Raw genomic sequence first — 21209 nt, forward strand, 5'->3', positions numbered from 1 at the left:
TGATTATAAATATCCATATCTATTACTAATATAGATTAATTTTTGAGGCCCGTGCCCAGCACTGCAGGATTGTTTGAAGAGTTGGTAGTACCATGGGTCTGGCACATAAAAAGCTTAAGAAGGAAGAAGGTGGGTCTTAGTCAGTAAGAGTCTGACACTCCCTCACGCTGCACCCACAGTGGGCTGTGGTGGTGTTAAAGGCCAATGACCCCTCATTGGCCTTTAACAAGGATGACGATGACTGTGTTGACGATATATGTATTACGTACATTTTAATTATTCTAGTAATTTTTTAACGATTAATGATGATAATGAAATATATGTAGAGGTATACGGCCTAAAAAATTGTAAGAGGGGTTCTAATTTCTAAGTCGGTAAGAACCGGTAGCCGGTACCAGTATGGAGTACGTACACCGGCGAGAGACTTTCTCTCGCTCAGCTGATTGGAAGTTTGTGACGGTGACACGCGAAAGCGGTAAGCGGAAATAACTTACGAAGTTTGATATTTTCTATAATGAGAACTGCTACAAGGTAAGATAGCTTTTGGACTCATTTTTTTGGAGTTGGTGGGACTTAAATAAAGTTTTGAATTAAACGACTAGCGAAACAGTTGAAGACCTTTTTGGTCAAAGTTCCTATGATACAATGTACTAAGTTAGGCCAAACGGTTCGATCCATGTTCGGTCGATCAAAAGGTTAAGCTACGTTTGGAGCGGTCGGTCCACATAAAACACTGGTACTCGAATGCATCGGTTTAACTGGAAGCCAACTTCAACAAATTTGTCAAAAGGCTCGAAAATGATTTATTTTCAAATAAAATGTCATCGATTTAAAAGCCTTGCGTAAATGCTTTTGAATAATTTATTTCAATAATTTCGAGCTGTGATCTGCGCAGTATGTAACCACAGTTTTGCGTGCCGATATTTGTACTCAACGCTTTATACCGGGTAAAGCAAACATTGATACACGTGTAATTTATGAAATTCACATTTTTTGACCTTTGTGGTCTATTTGACCTTAACCTGAGTCCCGGCAAATGTAGTATTTATTATTGCAATTTGCCCGCAATTTTGCCTGATTGAAGTGGCGCTAGGTTTAATGATATCCTGTTTTAATTCATCAAACAGGTTGTAAATGTGTGCGTAAGTGTTGTACGAAAAATATATATGTTGCAGTTAACAAGATCAATATTTGCAACTTTTAAACCTTGAAACTTCATACATTTGTATCATTAGTCGTGAGGAAAATAACACTCAAAATGTTGTGAATTTTCGAAGGAGTGTTTGACAATTTTATAATTTTCTAGTGCAATCTCCGTAAACATTTGCAGGACGAAACTGCCAATACAGCTGCAAGCGAGTCAAGCAACTGATAAAATTGTGAAGTGCACGGAAATTAAGTGAGAGAGACACTTACGAGCTGTGTTCGTTCAAGCAGTGCATTCAGACATTCCACGGAAATAGTTCCTTAGTTGTAGTGTGAAAAACTTGTGAATGGGGAAACAGAATATTACTGAGCAATAGTTTAGGTAACGTTCCTTGAGGCCTCTTGTGAATGGGGGAAAAATATTCAGCAATAGTTCAGCAGTGGAATGTAATTGGCTGATACGATGATGATGGCGATGAATAGATTAGGTAATAAGTTTCGATAACAACTGGGTATGAATGAATATTATGTTCTTAGTTATTATACTAAGTTCAAATATGTGTCACATGAAATCGTATCGTTACTCTTAAGGGTCGAGTAGCTAGATCAAGTCCCTTGAGGGTGTTGGGTTTCTGGTTTACAGGCTCCGAAGGGAACCCTTTATCTCGTATTTTTCAAATCAATTAATCTTGGGCTGAATCGATGAAAATGTTTTGTTTATTTTGCATCTGTATTTCAAGTACCTATATTGAAAGTGATTATTGATTAATAAAGTAATAAAATTTTAATGAGTCTATAATTTTAAAATATTATATGTAAGTTACTTCTTAAGATTAATCTTTTCATTCATACATTGACCTAATTTCGTCACTGCTCGGCAATACCGGTGCTTTCAAATTTCTTTACATAAACGTTAACCAATTTGCCGATTACAGTCACTTCAAATGTCAACAAAAGTGAACTGAGTAACAATATTTTGCAATGGGTCGAAAATATGATTTGTTTTGTCTGTTAAATGGTGTATTATGTAAGTTTATTAGAATCTGTGCCGTGTAGTTACCTTGTAGTTCATCGATCGTAATATAAAATTAAACTGTGAATAGATCACTGGTTAACTTACATACAAAAATCTTTCTTGTATAAAGGGACTACTAAATAATTAAAAGGATTGAGAATCAAAAGTAGCTTAAGTTTGTTGGGTGATATATGGTATGTCACGTCATTTATCTACGATGATAACCAAATGGTCGATGGTTCTGTTAGTCTGAAATAGCCAATCCGTACGAAGCAAATGAGGTGATATAACACCCATTCCTTTCTTCTATTATAAATTTTTCTCTATTCAAATGTAGGAACATAGGTGAAAAATGTTAGAAGACGCGACCTTAGATGTCTACTTACACCCTAAAGAATTACGTGTAGTTTTCTGTGTCAGTGCTTCTTGACCTTGGTCATCAAAATTACTGGAGAAAGCCGGTCATAGTGACCGGCATCGTATTATATCTGCATAAAAATACCACTAATGTTAGAAGTTATTTTAAGAGCGGTCTTATTTGAAGCAAATTGTTGGCTAGGTTAGTTACTGGATGGGAAGTGGTTGGTATTCGGTGAGCTTTGTGATATTTGAACAATATTTAATTTTGGCGTCCACGGCCGATTTCGGCCACGGCGGCAGTTTTCACTTAAGGAGATCAGCCAGCTGCGCAGGACATATTATTGTGCACGAGCTTTTGCGCAGATACAGGTGCACTCCCTATTCCTTCACTCTCATAACCCGATGGGATGGCAATCCGACACGACCGGAGAGAGATCAGGCGCAGGACCGACATTTACGTGCTCTCCGATGAACAGGATTTAGGTAGTATTTAATATGTCCTTAGTTACTTACTAAGTACATCGATTTTAGTGGGGATTTCTTGATTAGTTACCTACTTATGTGTTAGTTATAAAATAATATTATATTTAATCTTCAGTAAATATCACTGATGAAAAAAAACTCTTACCTAACTTGATACTTATTTTTAATTTAGCGAGTTGAATAACAACTGTTTACCCTTTCATTACAATATAATTTAAATCACTTAATCTTTCACTGATTGAATAATCAGTTTGATTGATTAATTAATAATTGAAGTTACCAAGCCACAATAAGTTACAATACTTTTTTTTCAGCTGTCTATCGACAATTCCATTTTTACTTTCACTCAATGCCAATTTAATTAAGTACCATCTAACAACTTTACAAGTTAGTTTTATGCACCCTTGAATGAAATCTATAAGCCCTGACCTGATTTTAATAATAATCAATGCGACAAATATGTCTTTGTGTCAACTTCCAAGAAATCGTGAAGGAAATGTATGGTTTACATTGTTAACTAGACATCGGATTATAGTTGTAACTACTTTTATTGGTACTTTATTTTTATGTATTTTTTTACCAATCCTATATGTATCAGGGGTTAAATTATTAGGGATAGACTAACTGGGGATGCCATTGTCGTTCCTCCCCTTTGCCAAAAGTATAAGATTATGCTCGTGTGCGAAATAATGCAGAAATGTTCTGAAGTTTCAGGAGTAAAGTACGCAGTCAGCCTTCCGTTACTCGATGTAGGGTTTATCGAAAAATGAAAGATTCCTGATGCTCCTGAGTGGACTAATAGCATAATTTTGCGTGTATAAAATATAATTTATGTCAAAAATATTTGGAGAGAAAAGTTAAGAAAACTTTTTTCATTAATTTAAAACTAAACTAACTTCTACAAATGATGATGCAAACTTCTTTTCTTAACCCACTTATAGAACCATTGCGAACAATTCAAGGTATAAACGAACAACATAATTCCTCGATCAAAGAGCCCAGTTAATACCGCGACGAGTAGTCATTTATCGCGCGACAAACAAGACATGTTATATTCCTGTGTATTGTGAACTGATTAAATATAGTAAATCAATGCTGCTCAATAATGCAGATGTCCAACGGTGTAATTACTACTAAAGAGACTGTTATCTAGTGCGACAGTTTGACACAAATTATTACCTTGTTGCGATATGCATTATGTGGTCTATAATTGGCTTTAGATAAACCAACATAGTCTTGACCCAATTGGTAATTTCACCTGCCCTTGTTGCACTATGCTGATAAAAAAACGATTCTCTGGTGATCGACTGGTGTAACCACCACACAGCACCACGCAGGATATTAAATGCTTTACTCGGATATAGGACGCAGCATCTCTGTAGCTGAAAAATATCTCACCCTACGCAATGCCTTATTCTGAAATGGGAAGCAGCATCTCTGAAGATAAAAAATATCTCACCCTATCAACCTCACCAACAGGCATGCCCAGCGCAGTGAGTATGTTCAAGTCCATCCGTGAGTTTGCGGGTGACCTTGAATTGCAGTTTTTAAGGCCTTAACAGCGACAGCCTGCAATCTTCTTTTTAGTATGGAGGTAGAAAACGTAGTTGAAAAAGTAAAAAAAAAATCTTATTCTTTTTGGATATATTGAGAAGTTGATCTTAGAAGAAATGACATCCAATTAGATGACTTATCAATTAGAGGGACTTTTGATCAATTTTTTAGTTTTTCAGTTAGTTTAAAACATACCTTATTTAAAAAAATATTGATTTTCTATTCATGAATTCTGTTTGGCAGAAGCTCCTTCGTATAAAGTTACACTGGTTACGATTCCCCGTATTTTGTTCTGATACACAGAACATACTGAAAAAATCACTTTGATTCCACGAAATACTAATTAACTTACATCGGAATATCGAGAGAGGAAACGTACATTATTACACGTTGACAAATAATTTTGAGAAAAACGGATTTTGAGAAAGCTATTGAGTACTAGCTGTTTCAAAGTTCTCTTAGAGTCTGATTATTAATTGAATCGGTTTAATTATTCATAGAACTGTTTTAATACGAGTTTCTTAAACATGCCCATTTATGTATAACCAAGTACCTAATGTATTAAAGATATATAGGCTGACGTGTCCATACTTCTTAGTCATGAATGAAGAATTTGACGCAAAATTTGGTATAACACTGAGCTAATTGTTAGGATTCAGTTACACGATAATTTTGATTGACTTTATTACTTTTGTGACCGAAAACCTTTCTGTTGCGTTTCCGCGAATGAGGTACATTTTTTTCTCATGCGACTGCCACTTTGGTCTAGTGGTCGCACGCGCGACTGCCATGCACGCGGTCTCGGGTTGGATTCTCGAGTTGGGCCGAAATATACATCATTGTAATTTGGTATTATTGTAACGGCTTTATATGTTGATGCAATAATAGTAATAAGATTAAAAGGGATCTATGTAGTTGATTCATGAATAGTTACTCTGATATAGGTACCTGCATTATGCCTTGATTGAAGGTGTGTATCTAAGCCTACCAAAGTCACGTACACACACAAGGGACAATAAACAAGGAAGGTAAAAGCGAACCCATAATCCTGATATCACGATTCAATAATCGCATATATTGTCTCTATAGATCGAAAGCTCAAGATACTCGGTCAGCTTCATCACGACTTCACACCGTGATTGTGTCCTAGCCTTAAGACCGGTACAACGCACGAGTATGCACTCACACATTCAAACAGTATATGCGAGCACACACACACATAGGTACTAAGGATAAGTGAAAGCAATCTGAGTCGCACGCGATTCTGAACTGTGCGAGTCGATCGAACTTTTTGTGATACCATTGTGTTTAGTTTGAAAACGAAATTAAGTTTATTATGTATTGTTGGTTTTACTTTTAATGTGTGTCTTATGAGTCTAGAAAAGTCTTGGTATTTATACTGAAGTAAAAATGATAATGAATATTGAAGTAAAAAAAATAATTTCAATTTGTGTTCCCCTAGGCAATCCAGTGCCAGTCTGTGCCAGTCAAGGCTAAGGTGAATTTATGTAATATATGTATTTAAATATACTTTTATTTATAAGGAAAATACGAAGATGGAATTGAAAGAGCAAACATAAAAACTATGGAAAGAACATATCTGAAAAATAAAATAAAGAGAAAAATTAGGTACTTAGTTTAGAATAATAAGATATCATAGTATATTACTCATTGTCCGTGAACAGCGAAAACCGTACCGGACCGTATCGCGCTTAAGACCGCACCAGACTGACCAGTTAAATAAATATTAGCGTTAATAAACGAATCTAAATATTACTGGGTATTCAGTGATCAAGCGTATGACCTTTGACCATAGTTCATGGCAGATGCTTGAAGCAAACGCGACTGCATCTCACGTCATTGATAAAACGTCTATATGTGCAAGCGCAGATTTAAACTTCGCTCAAATACCTGAGTTACGCTCCACAGAGCACGGTATAATCGCTTCATAACTATGCAAATAAACTAAATTGTATGCGAAAATAAGGTTTTTTTGTACAAATGCATATAAATTATGAATATTTAACCAGCATATAATTAACAGGAATTCATATTTTTTGTTCGGTTCTTTGCTGTGGAATCGCTGACTTCAAATGAACATGCGAGTTCATTTGTCTTTTTAGAGACAAATCAATCAGAATAAAACAATAAAGGTACGTTTTAATGTCAACTGCCCACCGTAACTGCTCCTAGATATCATGAAGTCGCGCCATGTGTGGTCCGCAGTTGCAGTCTTCACCTAACATTCAAAAGATACCTTTAGGTACACTACTAACACGCCCTTGAAGCAACGCAGGCATCGTCGCGAAACTCCGCTAGTTTATTCTAAGTCACGTTCAACAAGGTTATACAAGAGTAAAAGTGACCAACAACTACCAGTTGCTATTCAAAACCCACGAGTACAGTTGGACCTATTTACATGTTTATTTTTGTAATTTACGTAGTTTAAGTGCGACGCACACTGCAGAGTTAACTGTCGACCGATAGTACACCCAATGCGATGTAACAGACAATTTATTCATATTAATTTTGTTTTTTTTTTTTATCAAATAATTCCGCCTTAACAATTATTATTATTCGTTTTTAAAAGTAATCATGCGGATTTACAATAACTTAAAAACTATGAAACTTTTAAGTCTGTTTCATATAGTCAGATACCCGATCGTTGTAATGTGCGTACGCCATACGCTATCGACCGACTAAAAGTTCGTAGTGTGAGGGGACTCTTACATGTTCTTAAAGAGCACACATTTCTTTCTGTGTCAGCCTTGAGTGTTTGTATGACCTTAAAGTGACAAATAATAAGCATTTTCAACTGTCTAAAATTCTACTAAAATATGCAGCTTCATAGATCAGTCCTGCGATTCTATAAAATTCGATCAACAACTCGCATTTCACTTCGATTCGTAATGTCATTTCATACTTTAGGGGAGGTAGGGGAGGGATGGGCACTTTTTCACATGTATTGCATAAAAAATCTGATTTTACAGATAATCAACTTTTATTGCCATTTCTTATGTTTGGCTAGATAAAATCAAAGAGCTATCCTAAAAATTACAATCAGTTTCAACATTACGAGATATTTAAACGGTTTAAATAAAACCGTCGACACGTCAAAATTTTGTTTAGTCTGACATGCTTTAGTTGGTACTCACGTAGTGTTTAAAGTTACTTTTTGCTTTTTATAGGGTTTATCGTTTATAACATTTTGTCATAATAATTGCGTACTTTTTTGGGTCGGGGGTTTTTTTAAATTTATAATTTTATTTTATTTAAGGGTTTTTTAAAGGAGCTCCTTAATTTTTCCTTCTTTTTATGATGGGTTCGCTATATGCGATCTCAGCCAAAGGAAGCTGTTTAACAATCCTCATGACAAACTGGCTCTGGGAGAATTGCACAGATTGAGAAACAATAAAGATGGACCTTTGTTGATCCAGGGTTATATATCATTCTAGGGTTTCATCCGCCACATCCCATTTCCAGCATTAGGTTCTCGTCAATTAGAAACATGAAGAAAACTAGTCAAGACATATTAAACGAGCCCAAACTCGATGGGTTTACTAAAAGGCAGTTCAGGGTTACGTCTCCTATCTTCGTGTCCTAACAGCAGACCAGCTCAGTGGTTCCAGAAGACATTAGTATTTCAAATTTTAGATCCCACATATGCTTGCAAGTAAACTGAGCGTGTAACATTCCTATCACACCTAACAAACGAGCTGATGACCTTGAAGACCTGAACCGATTTCCACCAAACATAGCTAAGAACACTCCCGAATGACATTCCTTTTAAACAAAAAAAACCGCATTACAATCGGATCATCCGTTTGGGAGCTACGATGCCACATACACACACACACACACACAGACACGTCAAACTTATAACACAACGTCGTTTTTGCGTCGGGGGTTAAAAAGAATGGTTTGCGACGGGAAATTCCTAAAGATTTAATATAACGAGCAATACAAGAGGTATCAAAAGGTTAAAAAATAAAATTAACAGCTGATAAATATGGAGTCCATAGATCAAGTTGGCAACGGTACCTGAAACAAGATTCTATAAAGGATTTTTAGCGTAGATTTATAACCTCACAAATTTTCACTGAAGAAGAAGAACAAAAATTTACAAATTATACATTACATGGTATGTCCAAGCCTCCCTACCATAGGAAGCATTGGACACTTTTGACTTAGTTTATAAAAAAAAATCGGTAAAAAAACTTAAGTAAAACGGTTTTATCTTATGTGCACTGAAAACTAGAAAATAAAAAATAGTTACTTACCTGTCAACCTACGTAGGTGGTCCCGGTCATATTAGACTAAAATAAAAACGTGGGGCCCATAAACTATTGCTGTAGTACCTCTTCTAGAGGTATAATAGGTGTGGATTGCATCGACTTACTATAATCGTAACTGGAGATTTTGACAATCAATCATTAATAATAGAAAATACACATACCTTTCATTAGTTTTCTTTATAACGATCCGAAACCGCAACAAAATATTTAAGTACTTTTACGAGTGTTTGTTCTTGACAACTCACAGAAATGACAGATAGTCTATGGATGAACACCGTTACCAGTCGGTAACGTAAACTACCCAATAAAACTATGATCAAATCAGAATAAAAGGACCCCCCTTTTATTCTGATTTGATCATGTCTCCCAACTGCCCATCTCTCCCCTACCTCCCCTATAGATAGACATATTTTGGCAGATCTGTCAAAATCTCGAGTTTAATTTAGTTCAACTTGTCAACACGCTCGATAGTGTAGCGCTAGTGTAGTTTGACAATGTCAATCACGAAACTTTAAGGTAGAATTCCGTGGGTCGCGATTGTCGCAGCCGCGCGCGACAAAAGTCAACCTATGAAAATGTATGGCACCGCTGCCGAGGGCCGCGACAGTCGCGCGCGGACGACGAATTTCGTGAGCCGCTCGCGGCCGTACGCTTCTCAACATGGTCTAGCGCTTAATAACATCTATAGAATTTTAGTAAAACCAGAATTAAATTGTTGACAATGCCGCGAGCAGCTTACGAAATTCGTCGGCCGCGCGCGACTGTCACGGGCCTCGGCAACGGTGCCATACATTTTCATAGGTTGACTATTGTCGCGTCCACGGAATTCTACCTTTAGATCGAAGTCGAAGTGAGAGTGATGTCGAAGTGAGTTGTGATATTTTATAGAATCGACATGCAGGTGTTCAAATTAACATATTTATTTATAAATGATGATTCATAAATATTATTGATAAAAGTTCTTAGAATATAAATCTTCTAATAAAACAACCCGTGACCTATTGTCATCGATATTTTTAAGAATATACATTAAGTAAAATATCGTTTCATTGTTATACACAAATGACATATGGGGACAATTTTTCTCAATCATATTTTTTTTATTCGTACCTACCTACAAAGTTGACATTAGATTATGCTTTAAAAAATTGACAAACTAACATTTTTCTTATTATTATATTAGCATAAAGTATATATAACGTGTAAGTATACGAAAATAAGCCCTTATAAAACATGAGAATTTTCCTTAACTCCCTTAAGGAGATGAAGAAGTAGGTTAGTATGTACAGCGGCAGTTTTTACGCTTTACCCTCACAGTCAGCAGGACATTTGTCTTGGTTAAATCTATATCTATAGGTTTTGCTTTAAGGGAAAGTTTTCTAGGCCACTGAGCATGCGAAAGAGCCTTTTTAATTTTAATATTTCAAAAACAGAAACACAGAAGTTTAAAGTTAAAACTGAAACTAAAATTAATTAAAAAATACGAATGAATCGAATAAAAAGTAACTATTCTTTGTTCCAGTGTTGGTAATAATCTCAAACTCCTTTTCCTTTTGTTAATCATCGGGGGAAATAGTGTTAACTGTTCAGTAATATGCGTCATGCAAAAAGAACAAATGCAGGAAAATTTAACGATCCATATAAAATAATCGGAATATCATATTTGACTTTTCCTCCAAAATCCATTTTTAACTTGAAGTTGACCTTGCACGCAGTATAGGTAAAACCAAATTGATTCTAATAACCCCGAATCGATAACTTCTAAAAGTACTATGTTTTATCGAGATTGTCTTAAAACTACATAATAATCTGTTAAGTAAGGAATGAGGTTCAATTACATTATCCGTCGCTACCAGGGCGGCAGAAGTAAATAGAGCAAACTTTATCGATAGATCACAAGGTCATTAGGTTTGAGATGCAACTTCGACCGGACTTCGTACGTCTCGCAGTCAAAGCTAAAGTTTCATATTTCTCCTTCATGGTTAGAACTGAAGTGTTCTATGAAAGTCTGTCTTCCTAGTAATTGCATTAGAAAGCTGTGTCTATATTTAACATTTTACACATTAATGTAGAGTAGTTTTATAAGAGGCTTAGTGCAAACTACTTGATGCATGTAACGTTAATTTAGAATATTGTAAACTTGAAACTTTTAGTCGGCCGATAGTTTGATCGGGCTCTTAATCAGAGCGGAAAATGGTAGTGCACGTAACAACTATTTCGTATCGACCCACTAATAAGTTCGATGGGAACTTTTATCCAAATATCGACTGATTTCTTTATATGTACATTTAAAAAAAGCCAGAAATAATATTGAAGTTAGTACAAATATTAGTTGTTCAGAGAACTTGTCCTAAATACAGTCACATACTTACTCGGTTGTGTCAACCACGAAATTCATCTTCAATTGAGCGCAGAGAAGGCATTAATTATCCCAGCACATGAATGTACTTAGGCCATTTGGACAGCCTGCATCATAGAAAAGATAATAAATCGTGAGAAAGTAAAAGTGTATGATATAACGAAGTCTGTTCGTTCATAACAAACATAGCAATTATTGCTAATTGCGCATCTGGCTTATTAATCTCGAAACACTCGCATGTTTATTCAAACGAATATTTATCCTAGTTAATGCTAGAAAAAAGCTTTAATTTAAAAGCTGTTAACTTTTAAATTTCAAAATAAATAAAGTCATAAAGTGAATATTTTTAAATGCCAATAAATCATTCAATGACTTTGGAAGAATAAAGTGTAATTGCTTTGAGTCTTTTCACTTTTTATGTTGCAGCTTATTCTATTATTCATAATATCGTATAAGCTAAATACTATTACAAATATTACATCAACAATACGGTATTTATGCCGAAACTGTAACAGTAATGCATTTTTCGTGACAACACAGAAAACATTACGGTTACCTTTAAAAAACCATCATTATGGAAAACCTTTTTTTATCAACATATAAATTATATAGAGAATTTGGTTTCGAAAAAAGCAAACTTGACTTTTTGTGTGAAATGACCGCTGTTGTACTTACTTACTTTTCTAATAAATGGTTCCATATAACGTCATTTTTTTAGAGCTGATTATGAAACCCTAATCCCGTCATAGTGCCTGTAAAAGATCTTTTGATTTTACATTCAGTTTTTTCTTCAGATATCCAAGGTTATGAGTATTCCAAAAAGAACCCGTGACCTTTAAGGAAGTTTGAACTTTATAGAGATAAAAAACAAAACACGGTGTCACTAGTTCTATACATTGACTGCACTCAAACCCGTCACCGTCAAAGAGAAAAAGCGTTTCGACTGATTGTGATTGATCAACGCTTTTTGTGTATTGCAATCTGCGATCGATATTAAAGTACTGGCTTACACGTGTCGTTTATTAGTTGCAAATGTAAAGTTTATTCAACAGTGTGCTTACATTGTTAACGCACGTCTGTGACAGACCACATCAATACACGTTACATCTGTAGATGCTCTTGTAACTGGTCTACTGTACTCCAGCGACCAAATATACAGAATACAACCCGCTTCCACGTGGGCGATACGAAGGAAACTGACCTTTATTTAATTAATTCATATAATTTATTCTCAAGCGATAGTTAAACAAACGTTCTGTGTACGCTTTGCAATGTACGTCGATACCAGTTGCAGGAAACTAATTCAACTTTCACATTGAACTTTTTCACGGACGAAGTCCCTTTTCAGGGTTAGAGAAAAAAGCGTTACCTAATTGTTTACGTAGACGTTTACGTGGAAAATGAATACAGAGTGCGGAAAAATGAAGTTAGTGGCTTAGCTAACTAGGGGGATGAAGGGTGGAAAGTCAGTGAAGAGAGAAAATATAGCTTAAGGGGGTTTGCACATGACGCTGCAAGCGCAGCGGTACTTCCGACGTCGCAACGCAGAGCGGCAATTTTCCATGGAGTACGTAGTGACAAATGTTGAACGAAGTCGTTACCTCGTGATGTGTAAATGCCCTAAAAGATGACTTCCTAGTCACAATACGAAGTTTTGGTCTTGCAAATGTAACATATGCACTATACTGATGTTGATTTTTCCCCAGCACTTTCACCTTTAACTTTTATTTCATTCAATTACTTCAGATTCCCGTATTCAATTAATCAATCAATCCACATATTTATTGCCAATCATATTTGTTTCATATGGACGGATTAATAAAACACTGCTTGCAGAAACAATATTTTATTCAAGACTATTAAGACTGAACTTTTTTCAAGTTCAACCAAAGTTTTCCTTATAAAACAGAAGATTTCAATTTTCAAATCATAGTTTCCAATCCAGTCTTGCGCACTAGATGATACCATAATGATTTCAATGTCCTAAGCTTTGTGACAGATATTCTGAGAAGTCAAGAGACCTTTCAAGTTCAAGCGCTAAGCTCAGATGTGATAACCTTGAACTAAGGGAAATTCAATAGGAATATAATTGAATAGTAATAGGGTTCAATGGCGACATGGTGAGAAGGAGGTAAAGTTTGGACTCTGAGCAGATGTCTCATTCTGAATTCAAACGTGAAGAATTTTACTTCTTTTTTTAATTCGATAACCCTGTGTACTACATATTTAAACGGGCTTTTCAAGTGTGTTAATATTTCGTAAGTAAGTAAGTTTTCCTTTATGAACTGATTTTCTTTGTAGCTTTTCAATATTATATTTTATTTTTAATTCGGCACAGGTTGATTCAGAACAACTGTATGGTCAATATAAATATTTATATCGGGTGTGTCGTTCACAATCACATTTAATCATATCGCATATACTTTATGATATTCTATGGCGAATTGTAAAAAAAATAACCTAATCCATTCAGTGGTTTAACCACAGGAGTCATTTTTCGTTTTTATAATTTACAACATCATGTGTAAAGCATAGATAAAGTTAGGAGTATCGTATGTTTTAATTAGTTGACAGCTGTCAGTTTTCAAGGGAGAATTTCAGTTGTTTGTAATGACTGACTTTTATATGGTGTTCTAATTTTTGCACATTTTTATTCCATTTACTTTGTTTGAAAAAATCATTTTTTTATTTTTACGTATTTTTCTTTTATCTTTGTGTTAATCGACATATATTAACCAGTATATTAACGCATTTAATTTAATGTGATTATGAACGACACACCCGATATACGAAAGTTTATCAATAACATAACAGTACATTTTCGGATATTTTATATTCAACATTTTCATTTGTTTTGCCTTAGTTGGTTTACTATGTGCAACACATTCCTATATTGTCCTTCATTTACTTTCAATGTCACCCCATATTCTAGGACCCTCAGTTTCTAGGAAAAAGAGGCATTAGCGCGTCCAGCTTTTTACTTTTTAATTCTCTATCTTCCAAGTAACAGTTGATAACTTAGTTAGAGCATATAAGTTATACTGATGTGAGATTTTCCTAGGAGAAAATGTTAATGGAATTTCCCACAATTCTTGTAGATTGTGAAACAGTAAACATTGAGGAAGTAAATAAGCTTCGGATCAGTTGACTGATTAACTCGTACAATCGGAGCTAGAATCTAATCTGCGAACAAACGACTGTCTGACGGAAGATTTACTTGTGAACAACTGGTTCATCTCATTACACGTGTTTCTAACTACATTTTGTACATATTGCATTTTATGTGATCCTCACTAATATTATAAATGGGAAAGTAGGTAACTCCGTCTGTCCGTCTGTCTGTCGCGCTAATACTCCAGCACTGATCCGGCTTCTTCTTATCCGGCTGTGGGAGGTAGTTTCCTCGGGAAGCTAGTAGAAAGGCAGGTAGGTAACGTATAGTTACGATAGCAATGAGGTGCCAAACTGATCATCTACACTTTGACACAAAAATCTTTTTATATTTTTCAAGAGCCACATTAAATAGTCAATGATTGAACACAAATGCAATAAAAGACGACAATTACATTCTTAAAAAAAACTAATTGCATTGTACACGTAAGAAATATTACTCGAGCCCACCATTATATCTCAGTACAACATATTGATAATTAGTTAATTGAACGGTTCTATAGGCAAGCAGAATCGATTGTTACGTATCGAATCGAATCAACGCTTTGAAAAGTTCAACTAACTTTTACTACGCATTCGATACATTCCATCAATCGCATCGGATATGCCTCTATGACATTTTTGAAAATGTCACCAGTGTCCGATACTTTTTCCTGACTTTCTATTGATCACAAAGACGCTGAAAGCTCTGCCACACTGGTGGATTTTCAGCGCGTAGCATAACTGAGAATAGCATAGAACATACATATTCCCAGTGGCAATACAACGCCCGTACGGAACCAGCGTAGTCGGAAAAAACCAAGCAGAAAATCCGCCAGTGTGAAAAAATAGTGTAAATACATGCTAACTCGTGCCAGCAAAAAGGTAAAGCCATTTCAAACTTACGTAACTATGGATCAATTTTTTTTTCATTAGTTACACGAAGCGAAAGCTTCAAACTTTTTCTTCCGTATCGATATGAACTTCAGAAAGCTCATGATGTATAAACATTAACAGCTCTGCTATCCCTGCAATTTACATCTTTATTTCATCTACGTTAAAGTCCATATTCGAATGTACAGGATGTTGTTTGATTGAGATTCCGCATCGTTACTCGTGGATTGCATCTCAATAAAACATCAAAGCATAGGTAATGTTACGTGAAAAATAATATGTCGCGACATTTTAAATAAAACGTCTATGGTCCCGTATGAAAAAAAAGTTCATTGTCAGTTTTGACTGAAGGATCAAACACTGCTGAGATACCCAAAAAGTTATAACCATAGTGCAGAAGCTGTTTAGACTAATCCTGTGAGAAGGACCTCCGCAAACATAATTTTTTTTAAATGTCATGCGTTGTAATTAGGAGCTTCGAGTAAACTTGTCCGTAAGTCGAAAGGTCGCCATCCACGTGCCTCAAAGCGTGTTAACTTAGAACTTAATTTCTCGAGGTGTTTTCGCGATATTCCCTCGATAGTTCGATTTATTAATTTCGCAATCGCTTTGTTTAGTTCCGTGTTCCTCGAAATATGTTCGCTCGTGTAAGCGCATTCTAATATTTGTTGAATGTCGTCAGTGATTCTCTATTTACCTATTTAATTAAAAGAAATATCTAGATAAATATTGGCGTATTTGAAAAACACGCAAATATGCTTTCTTTGTACCTACTATCACAACGGTTTTAATGAATACAGGGAAATATATCGAGCGGAACGTATTGAATGTGAGTTTCCCGATAAATTGAAGGCTTTAAAATGAATTCAACAATATGATATTTCGGCATACATGTTTTTAAGTGACTTTGAGAATTTTTCAATATCTATGGAAAATAGATAATGAAGGATTCATTGTCGATTAGGGGTTCCTTGCAGTTCAACCCGTATCTTGAGGAAACTGCTTTCCTCCTACTCCAGATAATACTTAGTTTTGGACAGACAGAATCACTTTCACATTTATGATCTTAGTAATAATTATTAATTACTAAAGATAAAGACAGGTGACATGCAAGGCAATCGTGTCCCAATTACAACTTTCAGCATTAAAAAAAACAAGACACAAACGCCAGCAACCATATTACAACACCCACTCATAAAGTGTTTGTGAAAAAACTGTTTATAAACCAGTTATAAGCACATTATTAAGTATTACAGACCATGGCACGTGGCAAAAGAACTATCTCGAACCATTCGCGTTCCGATAGAGGTAAACAGAGTAATTGCATTTCTGCAAAAGAGTTTTATTTTTTCCCTAGCTTTCCCAGTTTCGAACTTGAAGCTCGGCCGGTCGGTGTTTTGAGGCTTTCTACTCAAATGGAGGGGGAGAATAAGAATGAAGTAGTTTTATGATCTTCTTTTGGCCTTTGTTTTTTTTTTTATCAATAAAATTACGCATACAACGCTGTTTGGTGGGAACATTCGAAACATCAAGAGATGTGGACACAGAATGGGGATGCCTGTGCCCAGAAGTGGGACAATTCGGTCTAGGAAAAAAAAAATGTCTTGGCAAATTTTGGTTGCTGTGAAATGGTTTATATGTAAAGTGGTATGTGATGAAGACTGATTTAACATTAATGATCGTTTTAGAATATCAGGTTGAGGTAATTCACTTCACACTTTATTAGGAAACCTAGGCTGATACAAAAAGATAAAAAAGACTTGCACACTTTTAGTCGGCCGGTAGTTTGATCGAGCTTATAAAATCAGTATGGAGATAAATGGTAGTGCGCGTTTGGTATTGGACAATTGAAAAGTTTTGTTTGGATTCATGATTACCTTTCTAATAATAATAAAGTATCAACCAACTACACATAGGGCCAATGTTGACCGACAGTTAAGTGTGCGGTAGCTTATATTCGTATGATAGTGGACTAGCTGTTTCACTCGCGTCCGGAATATCCTTCATGTATTTTATGCTATCCTGGTACATAGTAAGCAGTATTGTTTATAGTAGAATACTTATGTCACCTATAGTATGACCGAACGCACATGCCTTTTACTGTGAGTCAACTCATTCAAGCACCATGTAAGTAGGCTTCGGTTATTTCGGTCGATGACCAATTTGCATACATACTCACTATCTATGTCAATATGTTTTTGAAAAGTTAAGAAACTTAAACACAGTTTGTAGATTGTTAGTATTATTAACTGTTACTCTGACGTCATATTTTTTATTTGCTTATCTAAAATCTATTCTTTGAAATTGAACTTACTTTTAATGATGGCAAAATTATTTTACTCATCAATATCCCTCAACAAATACTCACAAGGAAATACCACGTTTTAATCATACGACATTAAAAAATAATAATATTGACCATGTTCGTCCCTGCAGGACCATGCCATGCACAAAATTCGCTAAACAAGCAAAGCATACATCGTTACTGGCCTTGAGCGCTCAGGCGTAATGAAAGTTTGGAAAGGGGATATCGAGGACAACAGGTGGACGTAAACATATCGCCGCGTGGATACTGCGAGCGTTTTACACGTTACTATAGGGTTATTGGCGAAATAATTTAAAGTTGTTCCGTATTGGATTACAATGTAATAGAAAATTAAACCTTAAAGTTTACATCAACTATTTCAGTATCCGTATACTGCACACTTTTAGTCGGCTGAGAGTTTGCTCGCGCTTATAAATCGGCATGGAAATGAATGGTAGTACTTAATATCGATCAGGTATTTAGCAAGTATGAGACTGACTAAAACCTGATAGAATACGTTATTTTCTTGAGCCAACAGTCAGTCCACTGTTTATTCTGCAATGTACGCGTAAGATAAAGTACAATAACCACTATATTAGCAAAATAGATAAATAGAAAGGTATTCATAATATTGTTTCTAGACACTAAATAAACACATAAAAAACGAGTCTCCATAGAAAAACAGTTAACTTTTATTGTAAAATTCCGTTACTACAAGTTTTGTTTTAGACCCAAAGTTTGATTCAAATTAGTTTACTGTATTGCAGAAGTTGGGGCCATCGCCTTTATTGGGAGCAAGAGATGATCTGATTTCTTAGCTAATAGTGATGTGGCCAAGATTATGAAGCTAAGGGGGTAATTGTAATGTTTATTTGGTAGGATTCGTTGTTTCTTGTTAACTCATAGGAAACATCAGTATCATTTTCCGAGCCTTTTCCCAGATGTGTTGGGGTCGGCTCACTCTTAGGATACTTTACAGTGTAATGAACCCAAAAGAGGCTCGGAAGATGATGAATGAACCCAAAATTTTCAGTCCAAAAGTAAAGTGAGTAGTTAAAATAACTGTTGTTTCCAATAGTTCGAAACTAAAGTTTCTGCGTCTCAGTTTCCTAGAGGTGAGTACCAAACATTTGAGGACAAGTTTTTAGTCGAGATAATTCCAATAAACAAAACAAGTTGAAATTCGTTTTGCAATCAGGTTTTTGCCCATTAATAGCAAGAATCGTGAGACAGTTTTTTGGTGTTTTAAATTGAGGACAACTTTATAGCCATAGGTATTATTAACTAGTTCATTTCTTGAAATAGTTTTGATTAGAATTTTAGTAAGAGATTTTCCTTACACACTGCAGGCTAAACAGTGGGCCCGATGATTGGGAAAAAATATTTTAGTTAACAAACTGTCCTCCGACATTAAGTTTGCAGTAGTGTGCTCTTTTTGACTTTTTTATACATTAAGTAATACAACTGTAACATTTAAGAACAATCGCTCTAACAGGTCGGTAACACTAGCGGATTTTCAATTTTAGCGTAATCTTTTACCCTAAAAATAGAAAATGACATTCAATGATTCCATTGATATTTAATCAGCTTTATATGAATATGACATAATGATATTAAATAATTAACAGTGCATTTTAGTTCATAATACAAGTTAATGAGTAGGTAGATATCGATTCGGATTGTCTATTTATTGGTTAATCTATTAAAATATTAACGTAAAAATAATAAGATTATAAATATTGTTGAAGCTGGATTTGCAAGTTTCCTGGAATGGCCATTTTTTAGCCAGAGACGTTGTGTTCGAATAGCAAATGTTTTAGTGATAAAATGATTCGAATAAAAAGTGCTATTTGAGTGATTTTTCTTTTTCGAAGATTTACGTAGTAACCTAGGAAAATGCTAATGAAAATCTCTTCTTAAGTTATTTTCGAGTATGTATAATATTTTAGCATGATAGGACATCAGGCCTTTATATGTGTGTTATACAAGTTTAATTACAAGAACGAAAGGAGTGTTTTAACCGATATACTGCACTCAATCGACCTCAATGCCGATTGCCATATAAAAAGTAAAAGCGGATAGGTATTTATGGTGCAAAAAGGCTTCATCATGCAGAACCATAGACTGGCCACGGTTGACGGCCCACGCGTAATTCGCGACAAAATTATCATACTTAATTGTTACTGGACAATAGCATTAGAAGTAATTATGTGTATTTATTTATATGCCTTACGTAATTCCAGATTTGAAATCACACCATTATTGTGGGTACTTTATTTTTAATTATTGTTAATGGTTTCTTTTTTTAATTTTAAAATAAGAACTAGTTTTTGTTTTATTTGCAGCTGGGTTTTTTGGGCTTTTGGCATTCGTCTTTGTTATTCGCAAGGAGGTCACGTGTTTCTCGTTTTGCTTTATTTTTTAATTATTAATATAACGCTTCTTATATTATGTGCCAATTTAGGAAACATTAAACATTTATTTCTATATATTAAGGGACAAAAGAAGAATGAACTTACATTAAGAAAGTGCAACAATGTAAGTGAATCTTATTGTAAGCTTGAAATAAGGCTTTCGTGCATGCGCCGCATAAAAATGGTTTTCACAGACTGAGTCATAAGTTGACGAAATACCTATCTGACCACTGAGCAGGCTACAACTGTATAACTAGCTATATTCAAATATTTCATTATAACGCTTCTAACATAAATCAAAAGCTTCGCTTCGGAGGCAAATAACTTGAAGCGCGTATTTGCCCGCAAAGTTTAGTAATGCGCTCCATTACATATCATAGCAATGTAAATGGAGGCTAAACCTATCTTGTGCCAGTATCTCAGTACAGCCGCGGTTTTTCGCTTTAATAATCGGATTGTGCATTGTTCCACTCACCTTGGGCCTGAGCCGGCGAAAGAGCGCTCCAAATAACGAGACAAAAACACAGAAACATTTTGCAATCGTCTTTAGGATCGACAAGCATCACTTGTTCATGACGTCACTCACACATGCACAGACAAAAATATCGAAATTCGGAATTTAAATGTTGGCGCGAAAGTTTAGCACTTGGTTCGCGACGTTCGGGGCGGCGCGGGCAATACGGCGCAGACGAGTATTCGCGACGGACTGAATCGGCGCCAGCGCAGCCGACTGCCCCCACCACGAGACGCCTTTCACCGTTACAATTCGTAACTCGAAAGACTGAGTTGAGCAAGGCTATATGACGATTGACATTCAACAAAAACGGCCCATTTGCTACACGGAAATAGTGTGGTGTTTACTTCTAGTGTAACAACACCATACATGGGCTGCTTGTTAAATCCTAATACGGCCTTCAATCAGGAGATTGAATGAAAATAATGTAGGTAATTGTTTGCTAAGTTTGTGACTGTTTTGCAATTTTGAGTTTTGATGTTACAATTTGACTTTCACAGACTGAAATCACACATGAACGTGCCATTTCAGCGAGATAATCCAATAAAGAGATTAGGCAATTATTCCTTTACAGTAGCATCTTAGCGTAAGGCTATTATCACACTGTACACAGACTGTACCTATCTACCTCAGTTCCCGTCACCCTAATAATATTTTTGAAGGGGGACGTAAGTCTGCCCTATCATGTTACTTTAATCGAACCCAGTATTATTCATCGTC

The 21209-nt window shown here is 35.4% G+C and overlaps 1 protein-coding gene across 1 annotated transcript in view; it reads right to left on the reverse strand.

Annotated features, from left to right (window-relative positions):
* The window catches only part of LOC110373013 (sushi, von Willebrand factor type A, EGF and pentraxin domain-containing protein 1), a 102109-nt gene extending 81403 nt beyond the window's left edge, over positions 1 to 20706 (reverse strand). Inside the window, exon 1 of the mRNA XM_021330097.3 lies at positions 20451 to 20706. Coding sequence (XP_021185772.2) covers positions 20451 to 20538 — 88 coding nt within the window. The 5' untranslated portion in view covers positions 20539 to 20706. The remainder of the gene's footprint in view (positions 1 to 20450) is intronic.
* Positions 20707 to 21209: the final 503 nt, after the last annotated feature.

Source organism: Helicoverpa armigera, chromosome 1 (assembly GCF_030705265.1).
Source record: "Helicoverpa armigera isolate CAAS_96S chromosome 1, ASM3070526v1, whole genome shotgun sequence".
Taxonomy (NCBI): Eukaryota; Metazoa; Arthropoda; class Insecta; order Lepidoptera; family Noctuidae; genus Helicoverpa; species Helicoverpa armigera.